The 27,185-nt window shown below is 37.4% G+C and overlaps 1 protein-coding gene across 5 annotated transcripts in view; it reads right to left on the bottom strand.

Moving 5' to 3' along the window:
- Positions 1-27,185, bottom strand: part of JPH1 (junctophilin 1) — an 82,018-nt gene that overhangs the window by 18,131 nt on the left and 36,702 nt on the right. For all 5 annotated transcript variants that reach the window (XR_011737396.1, XM_065830383.2, XM_065830381.2 and 2 more), the window contains exon 3: positions 12,814-12,932. Coding sequence is in view for 4 of the 5 variants with exons in the window: in XM_065830383.2 (XP_065686455.1) it covers positions 12,814-12,932 (119 nt within the window). In the remaining variant the exon portion in view is untranslated. The remainder of the gene's footprint in view (positions 1-12,813; positions 12,933-27,185) is intronic.

The raw sequence follows: 27,185 nt of genomic DNA, 5'->3' as shown, positions 1-27,185 counted from the left end.
AAGCCTGGTGATCCATTAAAGGATCAATTCGTATAGGATCTTTCCTGCAGGTAGGATTTTGCAGGATAGGACATCTCTAATAATTCCTCAGCATTTGGGATGGTAACTGTAGGTGAAGGAAATAGAAATAATCATTTATCAGTCTGCCAGAAGAAGTGATTCAATGAGTCATTACGAAACTGTAAATAACTATATTCAGTAAATTTTAGAAAGACAGGGTTTTTTATTATTGCTTCATCGTGGAGATGTGTGTGGGGGGGAGGAACTATAATTAATGTCATTAGTACTTCCTCTGTTTTATTCTTATTTTTCTGAAGGTTGTATTTGTAACAGGAGAAAAAAAAGCTCTTACCTGCTAGGCGGCTGGCTTGAATTCAGCCCAAATGAATGGAGGGAGGGCTGGGCAATATCACATGTAAAACGTTGATGAATTCAGCAGAGCAGAGCTATGGTTGTGGTTTTAGTAATGTTTGGCAGCCCTGTCTACCATCTTGGCAGACTGAACTGGGACTGAATGGAACTAGAAATCAAAGGTTTAGGATTATAGCCATAAAAAAATGGATGGGATATAACACGGGGTGCTTAAAGAGGCACAGGGCTCTGAGAGACCATTTCTCCCTGACATATACACGGTAGTTTAAGAGGTTATCACCCCAGGTGTCTGCAGCATCCTTCTGATAGATACAGTGCCCCAGCAATAGCACATGGAATGGTGCAGTTGCCTCATGGTTGGGCCAATGTGCAGCAAGGTGTATAAGATTTCTGGCTTCCAGACAGTCAGTGGGCACCTGACTTGATTGCCAAGTTGGATTTCCCAAGAAAGAAATGCCTTACTCCTAGTGATGCACATACATGTTTCTAAATAATTCCTTAATTCAAAATGACATATGTAGGCCCTGTTGCCCTGTTTTGGCTGCATCTAAAGTTGGTTATGCCAGCTGGAATAATGGCTCTCCTTAACTGCACTTGAGAATGCTTTACAGAAAAAAATAACACATTTGCTAAAGTTTAAAAATAATGCTTGTCACAGAAGAGAGAGAAGAATTGAAATGGAAGGGATTGTTGACACTGCCTATTGAGACTTACAAGATGCCTGCTTTAACTTTCAGCCTCTGATGGCAACTGCATTTTGGTGATGTCTGATCAGCATTTTAAATGCTAGCAAGCAGCTTCCCTAGCAAGGAACAAATGAAAAATCTTGTCTGGATTAATTTTTAAGTTCCATTTGGCTGCCTTACAGTACTTGTTATTTTTGCTTGGACTTAGTACCAGTAACTTGGAATTACCATGGCTGGATAGGAAAGCAAACTATAAGGTGGGTTGGACTAGATGATCTCCAGAGGTCACTTCCAACCCCAACCATTCTGTGATTCTGTGTAAAAGTAAGGCAGAAGACTGCATGCTTTGCATAATCCAAAAAATATCCTGGAATACACGGTGTTTCAAAAGGATGGACCCAATTTCACTAGTTACAGTGATTTCAAATTGGGTCCATCTTTCTGAAACACCCTCTATAATGTTTACTATTTGGGATGATTTCTTTCTTGATCTTTCTTTCATCTTTCTTGATTCACTTTCACTACCAACTCTGCATTTTCTCCTCCTCCCCCCTTGAAAATACATTTACTTTGCTGAAGTTTCTCCAGCTTAGACCTCTGGGGTTCTCAAGCTGTTGTTAACATCGCTGTTTCTGCAAGTACTACTCCTGGTAGCCTTTCCTCTCCTACTGCACTGGAGGCAACACTGAAACTACCATGTGCCAACAGTTTCTCACCCATTAGATCCATGAACGTCATGGAGAATGATGCCTACATGTATTTATTTTATGGAGGAGTTGTGATTTGACCTGGCAGCCTGCTGTCCTTCAAACCATGTCCTACCAACATGACCTAAAAATATAATACAATATCATACTTTGTGCTATCTTTACGTTATTGCCATAATCTGACAAAGTCACATAATCATTCAGTAATGCAGGAGTCAGAATATGCAAATCTTTCACCTAGAAGTAACTTTAAAAGGTAGAATCAGTGAATGCAAGAAGGTTTTCATGCAGTCTTAAATGCAACCTTCTATTCTTGCTAAGTAGAGATAAGCACCTATAACAGGCAATCACTGGTGGAAATTGCTTACTAAGTGTCTTGTGTAGAAGAACCCCAGACAAATCTTTGTGTTCCAGCTGCTTTCTTTATCTTTGCTCAGAAAGGAGTTTTGTGCAGGCTCACAAACAATTTCCAAGGAGTTTTGCTACAATACCCATCTACCATCTCTAAAATATCTACCAGTGCTTTATTTTCCTGGTTTTGACATCAACGAAAATGACAGGGCCTTCTCAAAACCCACATCAAACACTTCCTGTAATGGACTAGAGAAAGATAAAGAGTGCTGAGTTAGTTATTTACCAGCCACACATACAAGGACATGCACACACTTCGGCCAAATCCAAAGCTAGTTCTTATGCCCCCATGTTTACCCTGCTCTGCTGTTTACACAGCACAAGAGAGCTATTGGGGTGGCTTCTGAATGGCTTACTTTACTGCTAGTCTCTGCATTTCACAGGTATTAGCTGAAAAGTATATGGCATTATGTTATCTCACAATATTGTAGAAACTTCTTGAAAATATTAAAACATCTACTCGAGCTCATGGACAGAAATGATAACATAAAAGTAAACAGATTTCCACCAAACAATCCAAATCTCATGCAACATCACAAACTCGTCAGTCTAGCAGTAGGATGATAAAACACAGATATTATATTAATGCAGTTCCTATCTGTATGAAACCCAGACTGCCTCTTCTCTCCCTTCCTATCAGTCCCTCCAAACCTGAAATAAGAATTTTTCTATTATTATCACACCTGAATACTTAAACAGTATTTTTGTATTTTGCATTTTTGTATTCCCTGATAAATAGTTATGGATAAAATAATCCCTAAAGGTAGGATTTTCTTCCTCAAAAGGTTTCTAAGTGCACCATTATGGAGCAGACATTTACATACTGAAGGATCTGAAGGCAGGAAAGAATAGACTAATGTATCTCAAAAACTGCCAGCAGTCTGCACTAAATAAGAACAATGTATTTATTCTGATTGTAAATCCAATCTTTGCTCCATTTCTGTGACTGCTTTAGTAGGTGACTAAAGCAGCTGTGACATTTATAAAACAGGGTACAAAATTCACAATTACATCTGCATAGTAGATTGCAGTATGTAGGCCCTTATACTTTTGGATTCATTACCACCAGAAAAATTTAACAGATTTATCCTTCCTGACAAACTGCTTTACAAGTGCTGTGCAGCTCTACCACCTCACTGGGACATGAGCTTACAGACACAGAAGTTGCTCAGGACCAGTTATATTAATTAAGGCTTTCTTTACTTACTGAACTCTCTGTTGATGAATTCTAACAGGACTTCAAAATAATTGATACGATTATGTGGTGTTGGCATACGACTCCTGTATATAGGACAGGATTCATTTTCCCAGGTTAGGTATAATAATACACACACATTGTGCTTAATGTGAAGGCTCCCAGCTTCACATATTATAATCTACTTGAATACTTCTGAGTCTTCAGGCTGTTTAGTGTGAGATAACTGAGAAGGTAAGTTTTTAGCTTTTTCACAGAAAATGTAGAGCTTACTTTACTTCAGCCAAGCTGGACTGGAGCAAGAGAGAGGCTGAAGCCTAGCGTCAATGTATGTTTTACTGCTATTATTAAGAATGGTACATGAACCTCTGATCATGGGAAGCTTTTTCTGAAAGCTGGGAAAAAATCCACTGGAAAGTTTAGCAAATGTTAACTGCAGCAGTAGTGCTCTTTAAGCTCCTTTATATCTATCATAAAGGATGGGCAGAAGTGAAAAGCTGTGATACTGTTCTCATCACAACTGTGTATTCTCTGAAGACATGAATTGTAGAGATATATATATATATAAAGAGACTGTTCATGTGGCATAATAGCTGCCTTTACTCAGAAGAATCACACGGCTTTACATTTATCCAAGCAAGTCCCCATCTTTCTTGTATGATGATGCCTGAAGTTACAAACAATATTTCAAATTCAGCATCACTGGGCTCATGCAGAGAAAGGACCATTACCAGTCTTCTCCATGACGTGCTTCTTCTGTATATGTAGCCTGGAACAGTATCAGCTGCTTCTCCTGCCGTATCCCATTTCACGTGCATGGCTATCATCCTGCTCCATGGGAATTCGGCAACTGACCTCAGCAGAAGCAGGTTCACGTCTCATCTCCAACTGGTTGAGTCTGTCAGCCCTTAATGACTTCTCGGAGCACTTCTGAGGAACAAGTCTCTGTCTTCAGTTTAAATACTAGGTCTGATAATTCTGAGAACTAGCTTGTATTTGGTGAGCAATCACTGCTGTAAATGGCAGCATTCACAGCTATATGCGGAATGTTACCGAGAACTTTGTTTTCCTCTGTTCTGGATTGTGTTCGCAACATACCACTTCAATATTACCAGCTGATTTAAATACACTGTTCACCATATTATACAAATATGCAACATATCATCTGAGATATTTGGCTAGTCATTAGTGAAGACTCAAATAAGATGACTACCAAATTCCTCATAATTTTACCAGCTTTTCTCTCCCTGCTATTTTTCGCTTCCTTTTTTTTTTTTCCCCCCCTTCTCATCAACAACCTCTAGGATTCCAATTGGAATCAGACAGGAAAGCTACCTAAACACAGGTTTTCAAAGCATTATAGATCAGTAACTGTCATGACTTGTCTTTTAGCTAAACAGGAAAATACGCTATATTTGATGAAGTTCATGATCAAAACTGAAACTAGCTTGGCCTTCATGTTTTACATTAAAACCAGAATACTTACGGCTCTTAATATACATTGTTCATTGCTCTCTTAGTATATTCTCACCTCTTGCATACAAGTCATATCTCACACCATAACTTTTAACATAAGCATCACAGTTCCCAGGAAGAGATTGGTAATAGGATGTCAAAGCTGTAACAGATACGTTGCCTCTTGGGCCACACACAAGTATGGAGGAAGCAGTAGGTTTTTCTTCCTTGCATTTGATGGTCTTTGCAGAATTTGATATCCCACACTGAGAACAATTTTAAAGAAAATTTCTTACACAAACCAACCCTCAAGCTCCTGGTCCATCTGTCCACATATGCAGGTTTACATAAATATTAGAAAGTACTGAAATTAGAGTAGTTATTCTGCTGATACGGATCAAACAGTTTCAGATTAATACTGCGTCCACTTCCACAAACAACTTAAAGCAACCACAAAATCATATGATTTAGAGATTTTAGGAGGAGGAGAAAAACATCATTCATAGCTGTCAGATACTTTTCAATACAAGGGTATTGCTCTTTTGTAAATTCAATAACAGTGAAATTTTTGCCAAAGATCTCTAACTTTTGGCTCTTTTAAAATCCTTATTTGTCAAAGAAACAATGTCTTCATTGTTCTTCTTTGAATGTCTTTCCACTCTTCTGAGTAAAAAGAAAAAGCAGACCCTAAGATCTATACTGAGGGCTTGGGTCCTAGATGTCAGCACTTCTTATGCCTGTGAAATATGTGCCAATAAGGTTCAACACTGGGAAGACATGAAATATATATATGTCACCGTATAACTGAAATTACATCTGAACGATTTAGATGGGCAAAGTAACATGGAAATAACTAGACAGTTTTAGACTCCATTGATTCTAGACACAGATTCATTACCCGTTACTGCTTTACTTAAACTCTAGGTATTTTAAAGGGATTCATCATTACGTGACAATGGCAGACTTAATTTTTTCTACTAGTTGCCTTTATCCCCTTGTGTTCGTAGAAAAAACACTTGAAATTATGAACATGAAAAGATGCAAAAGCAGGAGTAAAATTTACTGCTTTTGAAACACATGGTTTTATGAATTTTCTTGGAGAGTAGAAGGTTAATCCCAAATTTTTCAATACTGAGTAACAGTATTCATGAAAACATGGCAGTATTCATTAAGCTGCATCATACTTCTAGCAAAATTAATTCCTTATATCTAGCAATGGAATCAGTTAAGAAACTTAAGAGTCTGAAGTGGGCTAAAAGAACCTACTGCCGCACTGGAAATGCCAGAACTAAAAACCCGCAACAATTAATTTAATTCTGCTTAGTCTTCCATCCTATTCTGGCTTCTCTCCCAAAATATTCTTGACCTTTTGTATTTTAAGAGAAACCTCTCATCATGGCATTTACTATTCTGACCTCATACGGTGTTATTTCCTCCCCTTCACCTCTGCGCTCAAGTTTTCATTTCTAAATTCTAAGTTTGCAATATGCATTTATGGTTCCTCTTCTTCAAATCCATATTTTTCATAGTCTGTCAAATAGTCTGAGATACCTTCTGTCCTTCCTCTGATACTTTTTGAGGAGACTCCGCTGATTTCTTAGTCATATCTCAGTATCAGACACCATTAGCCGTTCTCCTCTTCTGGAACTTTCCTTCTCTGTTAACTTCTGTGATTTATCCTTTTATTTCCCCCTTATTTTTCTTTCACTTTTAAACTATACTTTAAAGGAAGGTCCCTTCACTTTCTCTTTTTACAATCTTCATTCTATTTAACCTCACCATTCAAAAAATTCAACTACCAATTCTGTGCTGGCTGCATTTCAGTTCCAGATTTGACTCCTGCTCAGATTATGATCAGAGTAAAAAACTGTTACAAGACTAATAGGTAGAAATTTTCATCTCTTCCAAATTCCCAGCATGATCTACATCATCCTGAACAATACTACATTACTTTACATTACTTAGGTGTATAATCTGCAAAACATCTTTCTTTTTTCAGTTCTCTCTCTACATTCTCTCTACTGCTAAGTAAGTCTTTATTTGAATATTATTCAGACTTTATTTGAATAAAGTGATGTGTATATTAGCCATCTATTTCTCTGGCCTTGACAAATGTAGAATGCTGCAGCAGAGATTATTTTTCTCTAATATTCTACCCTTCCCTCTGAAATTCATCTCTCATCCCCATTACCTATGTAAACAACAGCAAAAAAGCCCACAACAGGTGTCAACTGCTCATGGTCAAGTAGTGCAAGGCACTCCAACTAGCACAGCTGTAGAAATGTGCTAATGTAACCCACATAGCATGTTAAAAAAATAGCATGAGAAACCTAACCTTTTTCAACATACCTTGAACCTTCACTAGTATAATAAAATCCTTTCAAAATAAATCACCACACTCTAGTGAAAATTAGCACTGTAAGGAACGTTCTCACAGTACAGACCTTGTTAGCTGAATTCCAACATGTAACAAATATTTATGATGCAGTTATAAATAGGATTTATAATGGAAATGTTGACACTGTGATAATACTCCCATGTGATAGTCTACTCCATCTTGTCCTTGGCTGATGGACACCACAACAGACCAATATAGAAATTTATTGGTGCAGGCCAACAGTGGTCAGGTTCTGTGTCCTGGAAGGAATGGTTCTTTTTGGCAGCAAATGAATAATTGTGGACAGGAGAGAGAAGGCAATTAAAACTCTAAGGTAGCACTGATCTCTTTCTCTCAGATTATTCTTGTAATTAACACTGCCGTGCTGGCACTCAGATACCTAAGCAAGAATTCAAGCAGTAGCTTCAAGGCAGCAGTGTAGCCAAGACAACACTGAAGCTAGTCCAGGCTAGTTGCCTGGCTATCTGGTTAGCTTCATAGTCACATCCTGTAGCCTTTACTAGGCAACCAGAAGTTGTATCTAGATGCAAATTAACTAGCTCAGTACTTAATGAAGGCTTGTGAAATATACAGTGACTGCAGCAGCTTTCTCTCTCTCCAGGAAACTGTTCTCTGTTGTTAGTTTTAAAAAGTTAATTTACTCAGAACTAATTACTTGCCTTTTTTTTTCCTAAAGCAAATAATTTGATTATATGACTCAAAATTATCTTTCCTTTAATGCACCTTCTTTCTTTGATTATTAGATACAACAGAAGTGCCTTGGGATAATTCTATATGCTCTGGCTTCTCCAAAGTTGCATAGAAATAGGATGGAAGCAATAAATTGTAGAGAAAAGATGCCATAGAAAGAATCTAGACAACAGTTGTGTGAGGATGATCAAGCCGTATGCTGAATGGTTTCAGAAAAAACAGGCTCTTGTATGACTAAGAATAACTAGTGAGCTTCCGTACGCTTTAAGGCACAAACTGATGGCATGGCTGGTAACTCTAATCAGGCAAAATGTTCATTGTAATTGGCTTTTTAAATAAAAATATCTGGCGTGGTTCACATGCATTTAGCCAGTATATTCCAGTTAATTAGCATCAGGCAGAAATCTCACATTCCTGTCCATATGGAATTTGCATTTTGTGAACTGGAGTAGGTGGAAATGGCAGAGTGGAGGAAGATGGGAAGGATGTGTTTTCTTCCGTGGCTACAGATATCCACCACTGGTCAAAAGATAATGGAAAACAGAAATGCCCTTTAAGGCATTAGATGCCATTAGAAATTGCCTTATTGTAAGTTTAAAATGTTTATTTCTGAAGTAAGTGATGTTCAGCATCTGGATACTGATGCTGTAACAGTAATTAAACATAAAAAAATGCTGGTAAAAAAAATGACAAATTCTTATTATTTTCATTAGAAAATCTTTGTTCTCTGCTCACATATTTCACCTAAACAAATTCTGCCAATCTCTCTAAAGAGTGGCAGTTGATAAACTGCTCCTTGATTTATCTCTTGCCTGGTTTAGGAGGTCAAAGGCTGGCTGAATTGTTCTGGTAAGCCACATATGTTTGTCTGGTAGCCGGTTGGCCTGACAAATAATCTCCGTAAACCAATTCAGATCTGAATTTCTAGACCTCAATTGCTCCATAGTAAAGTGCTCAAACTGCTCTTACCTTGCAGCAAAGTAGTTTTACCCCTCTTTCAGTTAATCAAATGTTACTTATTCAAACTGAATGAAAGAGCAGTATGCGTTCTCTGTAAGATATATGGGCACACAGACAATTATGGCATGGTTGTCCAGTCTGTGACAGTTCATACTTCAGCTTGCCTCCTCATAGTTTACAAGACTATATCCTAGAAATGGTGTGTAGAATTTAGAATGTCAAAGCATCCTTTAATCTTTTGCAAGCATAGAACAAAATTCTTCCTTTTTACTGGGAGGCAAAAGCTTTTCCTTTCTGTTACACCTTTGATACAACACTCCATTAGTCATTTGCTCTTCTCTAGGTTTTAGCAAGAGACACAAAACAGCATTTATAGTTTTTCTCTAAGCAAAGACAACCTTAAACTGTCCCTGGATGACTCCTTTGAATGAAGATATGACTCAGGTTCCATTTGTTTCCTGTCCTGGTATGCTCTCTTCTGACACATCTACAAGTTTAGTGATGCCTGGAGGAACCAAACAGGTTAGAGCTGGGATTTCTGTAAATTTGTTTTACTTTCTGATAAAAAGGCCTATAAAGTATGGTCTCCATAGAGACTGAAATATTTGTTAAATCTACAAAATGTATAGCATGGTGGGCAGGGCTCTGCAAAGATACACCGTCCTCATAGATACTAATTATTAGCCAAATCTCTGTTACAGCAGAAGTAAAAGCAGAGCCTTGCCTGAGACTAGTGTGAGCAAGCTTAGAAGAAACAGCTCCCTGTAATCTTTTAAGTCCTTACACCATGGCACTGGCCTTTCCAATCACACTTGCTTTCCTTATATGCAAATATTAAGGTAATCTGCTATTGGGAAAGCTAAATTTCAAGATTTCTACCATACCTCAATATTCATGATTCAGACTAACATTATTTTTCTCTTCTGCTGGAACATCACTTTGCTTCCCACCACTTTGTTCTGCTTTCAGTCCTCTTTTAAACTACATTACAAAGCTAGAACCTTTTGGCAGCTTCTAATGAATGTCTTGATGAACACAAAATTGAAATGTGAGAAAAAGTCATTGGGAAGTAAGAACTGCCATGGTACAATGAGTGATGAATATTCACTGTAGTTATAAATTGTGTGTAATACTAGGTTATATGGCCCAGAAGGTTCCTTTATAAGAATCTGAAATGTAAGAGCTTTATCAAAAGATTTTCAAATATTTAAAAGGACTTAGGCTGCAGGTAATGCAGAGATCACTCATTAAGACAAAAAAAAAAAGCTTAACTGCTGTTTACAGTGAGGTATTTGTATTTCACTTTTTTCCCTGTTTCTTTGAAGAGACTTGTTCATATAGTACATACATGTATCCATTGCTGATAGCACGCTTGCCTGCCATACTAAGCAGTTCGAGCGATAAGAGAAAAATTATACTTTCCCACAATAACTTATTTTCGAGACAATTTAGCACAATGGAAAGCGTTCTCTTAACTATAGTTTCAGAGACTGAGATACAAACTGATCATTACCTTTCAGTAGCACTAACAGAAACTTATAAAGGTACTGTAAAAACACAAAGTTCAAGCAACAGAAGAAAACCAAGAGGTTGTTATTAGGAAGCAATAACGGTTACCTTGTTTTCACTCAATCATACAAAACATGCTATTTGAAAAGCAGATATTTACTGCTTTTTGTGTGAGTGTAAATATCTGAAATATTTATCTATTTGATTACCATAAATGACAAAAGCTAGTGCTAACATTGTCCAGTGACTCATAGTATGATGCTCGGAAAATATTTAAATAAGCAAGTATGTATACAAGTGAGTCTCAGGGTTAACTGGTACTGCTCAGAAAAGAATGTATCTGAAAAAGGCAAGATGAACACTGAAGATAGAAAAGTATCTCTGACATAATAATACTATTTGAAAGGATCACCAGGATGTATGAATCTGGTGTTTTGCTGCAGCTTATTTGGGATAATTGAAATTTAGTTAGCATCTTGTCATCTTAAAGTTAATTAAGCAATGGGAACAGATCTTTTTTCAAACATGTACAAATATGCTGTATTTGGCCATCTTGAAAATAATGAGGAAATTTAAAATCTAGACTCCAAAAAGAGCTATTAATCTTTTGATAGGCAGCTAGCTAACTGATAGACATTTCCACACAAAGAACAGAGTAACTAGACTTTAAGAAATGTTTTGCTACATCACTGCTGCATTTGGGGAAGAGATACCAACTCTACCCTTCCATATCTGGAATAAAGGTTTTAAATGACAGGAAAATAAGAATCCTGGACCTTCTCTCCCCAAATCTCAGCCAAATTTGCCAGCAATGCTACTTCACATCGTGCAGCAGGAAGGAAAAAAAAAAAAAGACACCTAACAAATTCTTGAGCTGGGGGATTTCTTGGTGTCAAATTTCACACCATCAGATGTTTGCATTTTCTCTTGAGTACTCTTACCATTTCTTTATTTCAAAGGTTTTGCAGCTTCGAGATACTTTTCTTCCAAATGCTTTAATTCCCTCTTCTATTCTCTATCAAACTTTCCTGTGACAGGGTATCTGTTATTAGTTCTTTGCATGGCTAACCTTATGACTTCTTAACTTAGGACTGGTAAGGTGAACTACTACTATAAATTGAGAGTTCATTAGTTGATGGAAGAATGAAATAATGAAAAAAGAAAAAGACTTGGGTATCATAGGAGTAAGTATAGGCCAGTAATATAAGTCCACAGGTGAGGTTGTACTGAGGTCATTCTCAACACTGAAAGGGTACCTATTAATACCATTTTAAAGCTAGTAAAGTCTTACTACTGGAAATAGTTCTGCTGAGCACACAGATTGCTCTCTAGAACTAAATATGTAGGAATAAAGAAAGAAGTGAGTATTATTTAAGCTGACATTAACAATTCATATATAGTGGCCATCTATACTAAAAATTGAAGGAAACAGGTGGGTTGTTAGAAAGTGCTAAAGAATGTTGTTGTTCTTTGATTTTGTGGGTCATGATATTAGCCTGCAGCCACCATACGGGTACATTTGAGAATAAATGGGTTTGTGTCTGAAACAAGGATGTGCAGAAGATGATGGCAGGTGAAAATGAATCTCAGAGCTATAATCTATATTAGCACACAAGTGCAGACAAGTCCTTGAAAAGTAATAACAAGATTTGACTCAACTCATTTGACAGGTGAAAGAAAGGACAAACTTATGAAAAGACATTAACTTGGCAAATGGAGTTCCCTTTTATCTATCCAATCTTGAGCTAAAGAGCACTACAGAAAAGTATTAACCTCATGGAAAGACACATGAAAAACAAAGTAAAACCCACTTTGCTTATTTCTTTAGCAGCTTTCCAAACCATGTGAGAGGTGAAAACAGGCTGCAATGTTGATATAGGTGGCACAGACTTAATTCTATGATATCTTGAGTATGGGACTGTTGTTTCACAGAGCACCACAGGCATAACAGAGCAAGATTCCCTCACAAGTTATGTATGTGTAATGGTAACGCATTCTCCAGAATTCAGGCTTCGGCTAACCAAGACTGTCAAGAATTCCCTTGATCAGTAAAAAAGCTAAGGATCTGTCTCCTAATAAACACATTACAGAAATAACTCCATTTTTTTTTTCTGATTTATGTCCTCTGAAGCCTATCTTTGACACCATCCTGAAGAAGCTATTAATTTGAGGCAAAACTGTATGCTTGATACTGACTTTTTGATACTTAACCGGTTTTATAGAAAGCAATAGTCACCAAATGATTACAAAATGAAAACAAAATCTCCTTCAGCAATGTACACTCTTTGTTACCTACACGTCTACTGTTTCTGTATGAATGACAACATTCAAAACAAAATCAACTTTTTAATTTGACAAAGAATCCTTTCACTGCAAGAAAAAAAAAAAAAACAAACTAGCCATAAAAAAAAAAAAAAAATCTTGAATTACCTGGTTGGTAGAAATTTGGTGAAAGTTCTCTGGCAACTGCTCTTGCAATATCACATTCCTGGCGAGCAGCCTGAGCAGCCTGATCCGCAGCATCAGCTTTAGCTCTTGCATGTGCAGTTCTGTACGGAGTAGAAAATAGTTTATATGCAGAGGAGTCTTTTATGAGATGCATCAATAATGTGAGAGCAAGGACTACTGTCCTCAGCTACCTACACCGTACTGCTTAGTGCACTCTTATGCCCACTTGCTGTGAGTAACTGCAAATCAGTCAAAGTACTTCAGAATCAACACATTCTTTTTCTCAGTTCTCCAGTCCTGCTCATCCTTTTATCACATTTACTTGTAGGTACACAGTTCACAGCCCAAGCTTTTAACTAAAATTTCTAAATTTCCATGCTGGAAAGAAATATGATGGAAAATCTGTTTGATGCTTCAATATGCATTTGTATAAAGGAAGACTTAACAGTTTTAAATTCGTGTAACTCACTGAATTTCAAATCCAAAACAATCTGAAAACGCAACTTTTCTGAAGTCAAGACAACAGTTTGGAATACTTCCGCAAAGTCATCTGCCCTCCGCTTTCACTTTTTTCCTTCTGCTACTTCCTAAAAAGACTTGAGAACAGCTTGTGCAAGTGCCTCTGATTCCAGACTGTGTAAATTGATACCTGTGTTACTGCAGGATTGCATCACTGCTTGTCCCATCTTCCCTCCCCACTTCATTTTTTACACAGTCATCTGTTTAGAAATTCCTGATGGCAGTGATCCCTCTCTGCCCCTATAGCATTAACACATAGCCTAGAGCTATGAAATGGTTCATTAGAAAGGAGGGGAAGGTAAACATGGCAAACTGGCAGAATTTTTTGAGCCTGTAGAGATATTAATAACATTTCTAAACCAGATATATTATATTTCATGATCTCAGGAAATTTCTCATAATGTTCTAGTAGAAAACTGACACTGAAGTAAGAAAAAATTAGCTAAGAGGACAACTGCAAATTTTATCTCATGTGCCTGGTGATACTAATCTACAGCAATCAAATAAATGAAAACTTTCAACAGTTTAGCTGTAAAAATTCAGTTTTATTTTTGAGGAATGAAGAAGAGTTCTGTGTTTTAGACAATGCAAGAATTAAATGTTAGCATTAACCAGAATGAGCACCAAGAGATTAACAGTACAGCAGACTTTGCATTTCTGAGAGGATGTTTAATCCTGTAGGGTACTAGTATAAACACAGACATAAAAAAACCCACATAGACAGTTTCATCTGTGGTGCCTGAAGATTTATTTAAGTTACATCCTCCCTAAAATGTGTGTGTGGCAAATGCTGAATGTTATTTCAAAGCTTAGCTTGTCATAATTTACTGGAAAAATATCAGTTCATTCTGCCTTCTCACAAGTCCCTCCATGTCTTTGAGAAAAAAAAGATAACAAGCAAATAAGCAGTAACACCTTTGAGTTGTCCTCAGGATGGGGTAAGAAACTGTTAATCAAAACAAATACACCATATAATCCCATATGTGTTCTGCGCTGTTCATGAATGGTTGTACAGTATGTGCTTGCTTAGTAACAGTAATCAAACCCGTTCTTTCTTTATAATCAATATTTTTGATTAGATGAGCTATTCTTAGCTTCTGCATAATTATGTCTATGTAGCATAAACTTAATGAAGCAATCCTAGCACTGAGACATTGCTTTGTGAGACAACGTAGTCTGCACATAGATAAACTAGACACTGATCATCCCTTTGTGATGATAGAACAACCAGACTATTCCCATATAAAAATAGTCTAATACTATTGCCACGACTACAATAGATGCTTTAAAAGCTAATATACTAAATGACCAGCAACAGGAAAACATACTGCCAGGATAGTACAGCTATTTATTGATGCCTGTGAATCTTCTATATTATTATATCCAAGAAGTGAATCATACATCCTGCCCAAACATCCAGTATCAATTAGTTAAGGAATTGATGACATGAGTAATAAGCTAGTGAAAATTTGTCACATGAAGCTGGGCAGAAGCAAGTCACAGCAGGAAGAAGCCAGTGGAACAGAAGGTAAATGAGCACTGCTTTCCCTGGCTGCCTTCTCACCTCTTTTTTTAAACTCGCACTTCCTGCTATTCTGCCCCTTTTGTACTCACACTCGGGAGTTTCAGCAGACCAGAACAGGAGCGACTGTTCTGAGGGGAGCGCTGCCAAGGCCTGTCTCGGTGACACACTTGAGCAGAGCCTCGGTGCTGCACTGTCACTGTGAGATGGCACAGCAAGGAGAACCGAACAGGCACAAGAAAAGCGCTTCTGCTCCTGCGCAGGCCAACCCAGCAGAACCATGTGCATGTGGCTGTGCTGAGACACCTCCCTGGCGGCCTTCTCAGCAGCATTCACGACGTCTGGCAAATGTGAAAAGAATGGAAGAAAGCAGCAGAGCTGATGCACCTGCACAGAGCAAAAGCACCGTGCTTCACCTGTGAACACAGGCTCTTCATTATTTGCTCTTTATCACCTTGGCATTTGGATGCTTTACTGGCCAACTTCAGCAATATGTACTTCATTATCTCAATTTGCAACTGCATACTCAGACATATTCAGACACTTTCTGCATACTTACTTGTAATTGCCAGATTCAATTCTTCTATTGCTATTTAATTTCATTTTTTTTACTCTGACTTCCACACTTGATTTTACTGTATTTTTTTCAAAATACCTGTTTACAGTTACTGGTGCTTGGCACTACACTTTGTTTGTACTTCCTTTATTCTGCCTTGCACTGATCCCCACTTTATCACAGCATTACTATCAGAGACTATGAAGGAATATGTTTGTTTGGAATAACAATGTTTATAAGGGAGAGCTATCAAAGCAGGGTAGCCCCACTGAAATATAATCCATTTGCTCCATTTATGCTTTACACAGTTTGGGAAAGCATTCTTTACCTTTTTTCCCTGAAGTAATTTCATCACAGTGAAGTCTTTAAGTTTTCTTTATTATCAGTAATTGTTAATGGAAATTTAAGCTTACCATATATCAAGTCAAAATGATGCACATTTGAATGTTCACCATCTATTTGAGAATTGCTTTTTTTTTTTTTCCCCCAGAGCTCTACATCTTTCGCCGGAACAAGAAATCTTCATGGGAACTTTTGAAAGAGAAAGCTCAAAAGGATATTTCCTTTCCTCTCCCTCAGCCAAGAAAAGGACTGCCATAGGCTTTGTGTGCTGTTCCACACACTTCTCCAGTAAGGCAAAGCAGAAACTATGCAGGGAAGGAGACAGCAATCCACAGACTGCAAAGAGTATGGGAAAACCAGCGACTTGCTCTGCAATGCTGCATGCAGGTTCCAACCCACAGCAAAAGGCCTTGAATGATTTTTCTTTTACGTGCACAGGCAGTTCTTTGTAAAAAATAATTCCCAGCAACTGTAACGCATAACGCTTACTTTTGAACTGCCATGTGTTTTTACCTGTGTATCTACTTGAAAATATCATCCTACCATTACTGTTCAGTCTGATGTCTCAAATGTGCTTGGAAGCTTTCAAACAAATATAAAATTGAAGTATTTAAACCAAAACTAATTCATATTTAGAGGAACAATCTACCACTTAACTAATGAGTCCACAGTGGTGGTAAATGCTATCAAGACAGAGACAACATTAAGTTGTATCTGCGGCAGGAATCAAACTGCACTTCCTTGAAAAAGGAACCCACAGCTGCAGCTCATGCAGAGTGTTGGTGCCAAGTGACAGCGTGTGGAGTCCCTGTATCTACCCGTCTGTTGCCTGTGAGCAAGGGCTGGAAGACCAATGGTTAAGTGAAAAACTTTGCTATTGTTAGAAATTTTATTTGGACTCATATCAGGGTCTGATTTTGAAAGAAGCCCAAGCTTTCTAGACTGTGGGGCAACTGATACCACTACTGATAACTTTCTTTTCTGTGTTAGGTTGTATAGGTAAACATATACATCATCTTAGCTACACTCCAAAGATTATAAGCACGGAGTCAGGATTTTTACAAGCAGCCTCCCCTTCCAGCAATACTACAATCAGATTGCTATCTACTTGTGTCTGAAAAGTGACTTGAATGAGGAGTATTGAGGGCTGAATAGCTTAAACAACATTATCTAGCATTCTGCAGCAACAATGCTTATATGTAAAGCCATGTGTCTGTAAAGCATTATATAATGTTCATCTAAACTTAAACCTAATTTAGAACTGTCTATTACTTTCCAGATTATTTTGTATTTCCATGGTATCCTTCAATGCACTTGTAATGCTGCCTCATTCAGTCAACTAAAAATGTAAGCAACATATGTTTACTTTGTTTCATTTTTCAGTTTTTATTAAACACAGTGATTCCAGCATAAAGCTTTCCAGGAGCTTGCTTTCTATTTCTTAAAATGATAGAAATTATTTTCTCTGCTTTCTATTTGCCAAATGTATGAAACACAATTATGTTCCTAGCAAATTATCCTAAATTAATAATCTTAACAATGTTATTATTCACAGATTTTCATATTATCAAAAAAAGATCAGTAAAGGCTAAACCTACAAGTAGTTCTCAGAGATATATTTAATTAATGACAGCTATCAGGTTTGTTTAAGTAACACTACATATTGTAGGTTTCTATCTGCATCATCCTTTTTGACACTGGAATTCTCTAAAAAACAATCCCATCTTCCAAAATTCTAAAATGCAGTGATTTTTCTAGAAAGCAAAGACTATTCTCCCCTCCCCGCCATCCCACCCCCCCCCCCAGTTATGAAACTTTCAAACATTTTTACATTTCCTTCTATCTTTCAGAGGCTCAATTCTGCACAGCCAAATTCTGATAAAATTGCCACAGAGATCAGTCGCATTTCCAGGAAAAGAGGAGCTAAGAAGGAAGAAGAATATTTTAAGGACTCATTCTTTGGTAGTTTCATTGTCTCCTTATCCTCATTTTATTTCCATATTCTTCTGATATATCAATAATGAATGTAAGATAACAATCTAGCATCTATGCATTTTTTGACACCGTGAGAGACTGCCATTTATCAAGTATGCTAGTCATCTCCCTCAGATTCTTTCAGTGATAATACTAGGTGAAAACCAATATTCTGCTACTGTAGGATTAAAAATACAGATGTCCACAACTATGTAGAGCTACCCCAGAAGTCTTGGCTTCAACACTTAGAGTAACTCATTGCTGTAATATTCCTCAGAAGTGAGGGTAAGTCATTGAATACCAGTGAGAAATGGGAGTGTCAGAGAGAAACAGGGAGAGGAAAAAGACTGATGTACAGGTATTGCAATATGAGAGCTTCATGTCAGTGAGGAATTTAAAGTGCTCCTAAACTACAGATTGAATTGACCAATTGAGATATATGACCTCAATCAAGAAGTCTGAACTTAAAAAAAAAAAAAAAAAATCTTCAAAGTGCTTCACTTGAGTAATCTCCTTTGTGCTTTGCTAGATTTCCACCGGTTTCTACCAGTCGCTCTCTCTTCGTGAACTGACTTCACTAAGGAACTGAACTACCTTGGCACTACCAGTAAAGCCTCATTTAGTGAACCAAAACCTGATCTATTATGTACATGCTGCTGGCACATTGATCTGTATCACCTTGCCCAATGTTTTTTGTTTCTGAAAACTCCTCCTCCTTCCCAGCTTAAATCCATTCCTCATTTTTTTTCAGTCTTAACTCATATTCCAAGAACTGAAAAAATACTAACCTTCAGCTAACAACTCTGGAAAATCTGAGGAAATTCCTTACAATTGGCAAATGGCCAACCTTATTTCAGTACTTGAAAAAATAACCTGGGGGTGATGATTGGTTAGCCAGATGTCAGTCTTGGGCATAAACAACAGCATAAATAAACTATGTCTGCATCCATAAAGATTTACAGGCTAATAGCATATAATGTCAGACATGATGATTTAACAGAGAGTAGATTTTGCTAAATATTTCATACACATGTAAGGATGATGGGTCCTATACCTTATCTAGATTGCATTGGTTTAACCTACTTAGATTGCTTTCAAGGTTTCTGATTTTGTACGCTATGACAACATAATTAAACAACAGCATAAATTACTTAGAATTACTAAGACACATCAAAATGGATGAAAAGCTAGACACATCTTGAAGCTTAATGCAGAAGACATAAAAGAAAAGGACTGATATCCCTTTTACCTAAGCAATTGTTTTTTGCTCCAGAGTTGCTTAATATTTTACTTTTATAATGTCTCAATACAAGCTAAAACATACTATGGTTGGGTTGGCAGATTTTGCAATTTCTGGATTAAACAAACAAACAAACAACCACCACCCCTAAACACAAACCCAAAAAGGACACTTTACTGTAACCTAATGTTCAATGCTAAGCATTCCAAACCCTGTTGCATTTAACTGTACTGAAATGGAACACTGGGAAGCAAAAAATCTAGCCAGAATGGGAGACTGTCATGGAAAGTAGCATAGGAGTATGGGCCAGGCCCACACACTGCGGCAAAAGGGAGGGTTAATGTCGTCTTTATGCATGAAGAGATGAAAATTGAGCATAAACAGGAATTTGTTCTTGCTGTACTACACAATCCAGAATCCATAAAACCACTAATGGAACAATGCCCAGCTCATCTACATCTCAAGAAGGAAAAAGAAATGTCAGAGCCACGGAATAACTGAGGTTCTAAAAAGACAAGTTTTTTAACTTAAAGCTCTTGAGCCTCATATCCACTCATTATTGAAGAAACATGGAGAAGCCACACCATGGTGTAAACACAGATATCTGACAGTGGAAAATGGGGAAGACAAACTGGAGAAGACAAGTGTTTCAGATAAAGACGTAACCAGTTCAATGATTAGAAGCTGAATTTAGGCAGAGTCAATCTTGAAACATTCTGGGTATATTTTACAGAGAAAAAGATGGATCTTTCTAAGTCTTTAAAATTGTATTAGGCAGTGTACTAAAAGTCCTCTTTAATCCATTTTCTGGGAAAAAAAATGACATGGTCTTTTGTTTACAGGAAGTAAGATTAGATGATTTAGGGACTGTTTACATGAGATATTTCAGACATCTGACCTTAGTGCCCTGATCATCTTACTGAAGGCACCCCTTTTACTCCATTAAAAATAAGAAACTTGTACTACGTGCAGTTTGGTCCTCTGTTTGACTCCTGCAGTGGTCAGCATTAACGTGCTCTGCTGTCCTACAAATACATGTATAGTCCTATGGCAAACACCAATCTATGTGTTTGTTGAGGAATCAGCTGCCTTGTTACGCCAAGATTCAGAACCTGTTTGCATTCTCCTTTAGGCCTTTACGGTCCACATTAATAAAACCAGAACCACTCAGGAACTCAGGGGTGCCAAGGTACATGTTCCTGTAACATACTAGTCACATGTGTACTCAGCAGTTCAGGAAGATTTTAGGTGAATGAAGGATAGCATGCCAAAAAAGAAGGTATTCCTGAAAATTCACTTTTAGCAATTGAGATAAATTTGTTCAATTTCCCTAGTCTGTCTTTCAGGTCCTCAGTCATGCTCACCTGTCTGGAAAAAGACTCAAATGCAGATATTTGAATTTAAAAAATGGTTTTAAATTGCTGTTAAGTATCACTAGAGAAGGTTCCTTTTAGATGGTATTCTCCCTAATCTCATATCCCACTAGCCTGGCATTATTTATGCGCATGCCAGATAATCTGCCCCTGGATAACAGAGCTGGCTGTTCATGTGATTAATCAGTTTTATCCATAATTCTGTCAGGAGTCTGAATGAATGAAGATTTGCTTTCCTATTGATTGTACTTGAACCTAGCACTGGCACAGAAATATCGAAGATGGCACAGTCTTCAATTTCAGCAAGTTAAGCAGCACCATTTCTAGCAGAAAACAAGTTTTCCTGTGGGGAAACTTACAGTGGGCAAAATACACTTCTGTATACTATGCTCATAGAGTTTTTCCCCATTTCTGCCAATGATTCACTGCCAGTATCTTTTCATGTCACTAAGTGCCATGTACTTTTAGAGAAAAGGATAAATCTTCATGTGCATTTGCCTATCCTACTTGATAGGACAGACTATATCCTATCCTACTTTATAGACTAGACTATATCTTATCCTATTTTCTTACCGAGTCTCCGTAGTGACGAATATTTTTTTGCAGCTTCTTGGCCCCATAATGTTAATTCCTGCAGACAGGAGGTTTTTGGAAAGGGGTGAAGAAATAACTGCAAACAACGTTGTTTCCAATCACCAAAGCCAATTATATTGGTTGACTGGAGAGTGCTTCTGAATCTAGCTGGAGGCACAAAAAATTAGATGCACGCCTGAGCTTCAGCTGTGCATGATGACATAGTTAAGTGAAAAAAAAAAAGAAAAAGCAGCCCTCTCATCACAAAACATAAGCTTCAAGGAAAGAGAATGCCATGTAAAAAGGATTCGGCACAGAGAAGGCGAGCCTGCTCAAGGAATGGGAACATGTGGACTCCTGTGATAATTTGCCTAGAGAATTTCTAAGGGATGTTTAGTGCATTGCACTTCCTCTCTGCCACACTTTTTAAAATTGCTCTGTATATGGGACAAATGAAATAAAACAGTACGTATGACAACTGCTATCATCAGCCCCAGTATCTGGCAGTTATTCTAGACTCCACATCTAAGAAAGCAACAAAAATCATCACCCAGGGATACAGCTAGACGAAAAATAAGAACAGCTTACAGGAAGAGACTAGGAATTATTTTTGTATCAAAATGGATTTTTTTTTCCGATTTGAAATATTATCTTAACATTTTTCGGTGTTCTGCTGATTTTTACCTCTTTCAATTACTTCTAAAAATACAAAAAACTCCCAGAAAATATTAAAACAAATGTCAGTTTTTAGAGAACGGTACATTTCAAATTATGTTTTTGTTAGAATAATTCTAGTTAGAAAACTTGGAAGCTCTATTAATCAGTAAACTTATTCAGGAAAACTATATAAAACATCATAGTTGACAAAGTCTGTATTTCTTAATATCTCTATACAGAGTTGATGTCGTGTCTTAAGGATAATATTTTTTTTAAATTTTAGGGCAAAAAGGTCCACAGTGTTACAGATCTTTTAGCAAATAATAAAAAGGTACTTGTAGGGCAAAACATATAATACAAAACCAGTATTTGATCTCTCTTCACATCATAATATATATCACTTGCAACACACTGGTTGCATGAAATTTACATAACAGGTAATTACAGGAAAAATGTGAAAATTTACTTAAAACTCTGTGGGTTTTGCTGGCTTCAAAAAATGTAAGATAAACTCCCCAATCATAAAAACTTATAGGATTATGATTATTGCTTTTTCTAAGTGACTTTGGCAGTCTGTAACTTCTTATAGTTTTAGTATCTGAATCCAAAGACTTTATTACTGTACTTCATGGACTCAAATATACTAAGAAAAAAGCCACAACTGCAGACATAGTGGCTTGGTGCCTATTTGTCTCTTCTAAAAGCTGTAACACACACACACATACACACACACACACACACACATTGATTTCTGCCATTTTCTCGTAATAATAATCATAGTATGGAATTGAAATCTCCATAACAAATGAAAACAGAAAGAATACACTGACCATGGAATAAAGTTTCAATCTAAAATAGTTTTTGGGTGCCTGAAAAAATAACTAGAACATAATGGCAAACAAAATAAATCTTTATGAGATATAACATTGTACTTTATATATTTATAACAAAAAATTGGTGTAATTAAGCTCTTTAAACAACAAACACATTGATATGAATTCAAATAATCTGGCAATGTTAGGTTTTTTAACAGTCCTTTTAATATATTTGAGCATTAAAATCTAGTGAGGAAACAAAAATGCAGCATTTTCATCCTTTTAAAGGCATTAACTATATGTGTTTAATTTTATCTTTGTGTCCTTAGCAGCCTGACAGCCAAAACGGAATTGGGCTTATCTTTCTTTGCATGGTTCATTTCTGTTCCCCAATCAGGTGCCAGATGTCTAAAAAAATAGTACTGATAGAAAAATATCTAGCGAGCCATTCTGAGATTAGTTCTTCCATTTTCAGTTGTTACAAATTCTCTGACATGGTTAAAGATAACTGTTAAAAAATTCACAGAAATACCTGAATAACAAAAAACCCTGATATGTTATATCTGAACAGCTTAATTAGCAAAAGGCCTAAACTCTCCACGAATGACAACTGCTCACAAACAGGGATGGCTGTATGTGATTTGACTTGTCTCCAGGCTGGCAGATATGAATCAAGCTGCCCGTATTATACATTAAACGTCAAGAGACTAAACAGTATAAACAAGCAAAGACTTTAATTATCCTTCCATCTGTAAACATGGAATTCCTCTTAATTGAAGAGCACTGCAGATTAAAAATAATGTCAGATTATTTCAAGTATAGAGCAGGTGACAGCTATTTCATAGGTTTTGTTGTCTCTAGCATGAAGGGAATGTAAAACCTGGGTTAATGATCAATGCAGTTAGCAGCTTTAAAATAATCTTCTCTCACATACTTTAGCTCCCCTCAATAAACTTATATGTATATATTTACCCTCTGTAGTTACCTACAATGTTGCTAATAACACACAATTTGAATAAACAACTGGCCTATCCTGTCAGCTACCAGAAAATCCGCAAAACCAGGAACATTGCTCTCTGCTGGTTCCCATAGGGCTGATGATCTTGCCTAGATGCTCAAAAGGTTTTTATGGCACCCAAAGTCTGCTGAAAGAGAGCTCACAGCAGCCTATTTGTTCCTGCTTAGAGCACCCCTTGACTGCTTTGTTCAGCTAAGTCATGCAGATCTGCACGGTAACGAACAACATTCGTTGTTTAGCAGTAACCACTTGTGAGAGCAACATCTTATTGCAGACTCATGAAGGGTACTGTGTTGAGACCCTCTGAACAGAGCTAGTCATGGTCTATTTGCTCCTTGTTTTTCTTTACTACAGTCGTTGTCTGGAGCCCTGACATTCTCTCCCAGCCTCTTCCAGAAAGCAAGTAATTTATTTTCTCAATCACTAGTAGCAGAATTTTAGTGTAAACACTTCTGTGTGCCACAAAGGAGGAAGGAAATCCCAAATTAATCAATTCTAATGTCTTGACCTCTGTTCACACTAACACAGATTTATTAGACTTTCCAGATCTATCTAAAGGTTGATGGGTTTTATTGACCCTCATGACTAGTGACACTGGAGCAGCTGGTAAGACAAGAATTTCCTATTAGACAATACCATGTCCTCCCCCTCCCACCACAAAGCTGTTCTTACTAAGGGTCAATCTTGAGATCTGGTGTCCTGTTAGGCAATTCCTGAGCCTCAAAAATTAACCTCCCAGTGAATTATCTTAAATAAGCTGCCTGCCTAAATTGCAGATCTCTGGGCTTATCCAAGTATTGGAGAAGGGCCACAAGCTGGGTCCTCTCCCTTTTGCAAAGCAAGGACTACCATAGCTTGCCAGAAGCACCAGATCTGCTCTGCCCACACAGAATGATGGTGCTGCACACACATGGAAGTGTTTCCCAGAAGTGCTGGGCATTAATATACATTACCAACTAAGTTCATGTCTTCAGTAAATAATACTACAGGTATAACTGCTGCTACTACAGCAATTCATGTGGCTGGCAGCCAGTCATAACTGCACAGGTCTGAAACACTCGTGAGTGACAGGAAAATATTTTTGTCAGCTATTTTTCTTGAGGACATTAACAGAGACTCACCATGTTGAGGGCATACATCATGGCATGGAAAGGGTTGATAAATCCTGGGACTGGCAGTGTCCTGAAACAAGCCTGTGGGCTGGATGAATTATCTTAGAATCATAGAATGGTTTGGGTTGGAAGGGATCTTAAAGATCATCCAGTTCCAACCCCCCTGCCAGGGTCAGGGACATCTTCAACTAGACCAAGTTTTTCAAAGACCCATCCAACTTGGTCTTGAACACTCCCAGGGATGGGGCATCCACAACTTCTTTGGGTAACCTGTTCCAGTGTCTCACCACCCTCATAGTAAATAATTTCTTCCTTATATCTAATCTAAATCTACCCTCTCTTAATTGAAAAGCATTATCCTGTGTCCTATCACTACACCCCCTGATAAAGTCCCCCTCTTTTCTGTAGGTCTCCTTTAAGTACTAGAAAGCCACTACAAAGTCTCCCTGAAGCCTTCTCTTCTCTGGGCTAAAAAGACCCAGCAACAACTTATCTTGTCAAGTTGTGTACCAAAATCAGGTGGTACTTCCTAGAGTCTGTACAGATCCATCTCTACCTGAATATGTACCTTATTTTGTGAGTCTCATGAAGGTCAGCAACAGGGAAGGTGTCAGTCTTGCCTCAGCTCTGCTAAAGTCTACGTTGCTGGGTGCTTAAAGGAGGAATGGAGGACATTCTTTAAGAGCCACTGGAAGAGCAGGGAAAATAAACACATGCTTCCTTGAAGAATTTGATAATTCAAGATGATCAGTGCAAGGCAATTCAAAGGTTACCTAATTTTAGATAATTAGCAAAATAATAATAATGAAAAACTCTCCCCCAACAAACAATAGTTGGAATTTCAGCTATATCTGTGGATGAGATGTATGTCTACTGAACATGGAATTTGGTCTCATGTTATGCTTAGCTGACAATGTTTAAAAAAATGTGAGGGTCTGTTCCATATAGCAGTCTTGCTGCTGTGGCATACGCATGCTCTGCCAGCAAGCGGACAAATATGGACTATGATTTCTCATTTGAAAAGAGAAGTCACTTGATAGAGACTTACTCCGCAATCCTATTAAAAAAATAACATTTTCACTCTCTCCGAGACAGATGTGCAGTGAAAGGCCTTCCAAGATAAAACTTTTGCTATGAAAATACAGTGCTGGGAAGACTTGCTAAAATATTGTAATGGGTTAGTTTGTAAGGAATTCTGTGGAGCTCCTTCAACATAACTTGTAAGTAGTTTTCGTAGTTTCTTTAACTCTGGTGCAAGTGAGTCCAGCTGTAAAGTCCTGCACTTCACTCTTTTTCTTGAATGGCTAACCTGTCGAATAGCAAAGTACTGCTTTGAGTATTCAAATTGTTGCCAAGAATACAAAATCACCTCTTTTTGAAGGGTCAACATGGAAAACAGATTTCCAGCAAACTGTCAAGGTGGAATTCCACAGAACATGCAGAACTATAAAGAAAGCTTTTAGGAGTTCTTAGGATTTTCACATACTTTAGTCAGAGTTCATATGTGCAGAAATTCAACCTCTGTAAGTTTGTTAAAAGAGCCATCATTAGGGAGAAAAATGATACCCTTTTCTCATGTTTAATGGCTTTGAATAGCAATTGAAGCTGCAGGGCTGTTCAATTCCATAATATCTGGACAGAAAGCATAGAGGTCACAACATGAATCACTGCACTGTAGTTCTCTCTCATCACATAGCTGTCTAGGTAAAAACAGAGCTGGAGTTCCTTATCTTAACCACTTCATACATCTTATAAAGAGTGACAGCATCATTGACAAGTTGAAAATGCAGCATCCTTTATTGATAATTTCAGGCACATCACACATTATCTCTGTAGAAATGCCAGAAACAATGAATCAGTCTTTCCCTTTAAACACAATACGAAAAAATCAAGTATTACTAGCCAATAAGAGAGATAGCATTGTGGCAATTTTGAATGTTTTTAGGACAGGAAAGAAAAGGCCTTTCTTGTCTACCTTGAAAAATACATGGAGTTGATAGTGCCAAGAAAGCAGGAACCTCATCTATAGTTCTTATATGAAGCAGGAAGACCAATTTTGTTTAAAAAAGTCTCCACAAAGAAAAAAAAAATCTTTGAGGAAAAGGAAAAGGAAAAGGAAAAGGAAAAGGAAAAGGAAAAGGAAAAGGAAAAGGAAAAGGAAAAGGAAAAGGAAAAGGAAAAGGAAAAGGAAAAGGAAAAGGAAAAGGAAAAGGAAAAGGAAAAGGAAAAGGAAAAGGAAAAGGAAAAGGAAAGCTGTCTCTGGCACACAAGATTGAAAGTTGGTCAGGAAAAATGATATTTAAGGACCTGGCCATCTGAGGTCCTAACAATTAGTCTTGGGGCAACAAGACAAGACAGAGTCTGAAGCATCACATTTACTACTCTGGGTTAAAAAGAGATCTCTTCTTATTGTTAAATTTATTGGGTTGTCTCAGAGACAGGAATATTGTCAAAGAAAATGGAAGGCTGTCTGCCACAGCAGCATCTCAAAAGCATTCGGACTAAGAGTCTGTCTGCAATGTTGGGACAATTCTTTTAGAAATTGCAAAGTCTCTGTTAAAAAGCAAATGTGTCAGTCCCCCACTGCCCAGAGTAAGAGGTTCCATTTCTTTTGGCAAGAATACAGCACCACATCTACATGCTAAAGAACCAT

This window comes from Patagioenas fasciata, chromosome 2, assembly GCF_037038585.1.
Source record: "Patagioenas fasciata isolate bPatFas1 chromosome 2, bPatFas1.hap1, whole genome shotgun sequence".
Lineage (NCBI taxonomy): Eukaryota > Metazoa > Chordata > Aves > Columbiformes > Columbidae > Patagioenas > Patagioenas fasciata.
This window is presented reverse-complemented; position numbering and strand designations above follow the sequence as displayed.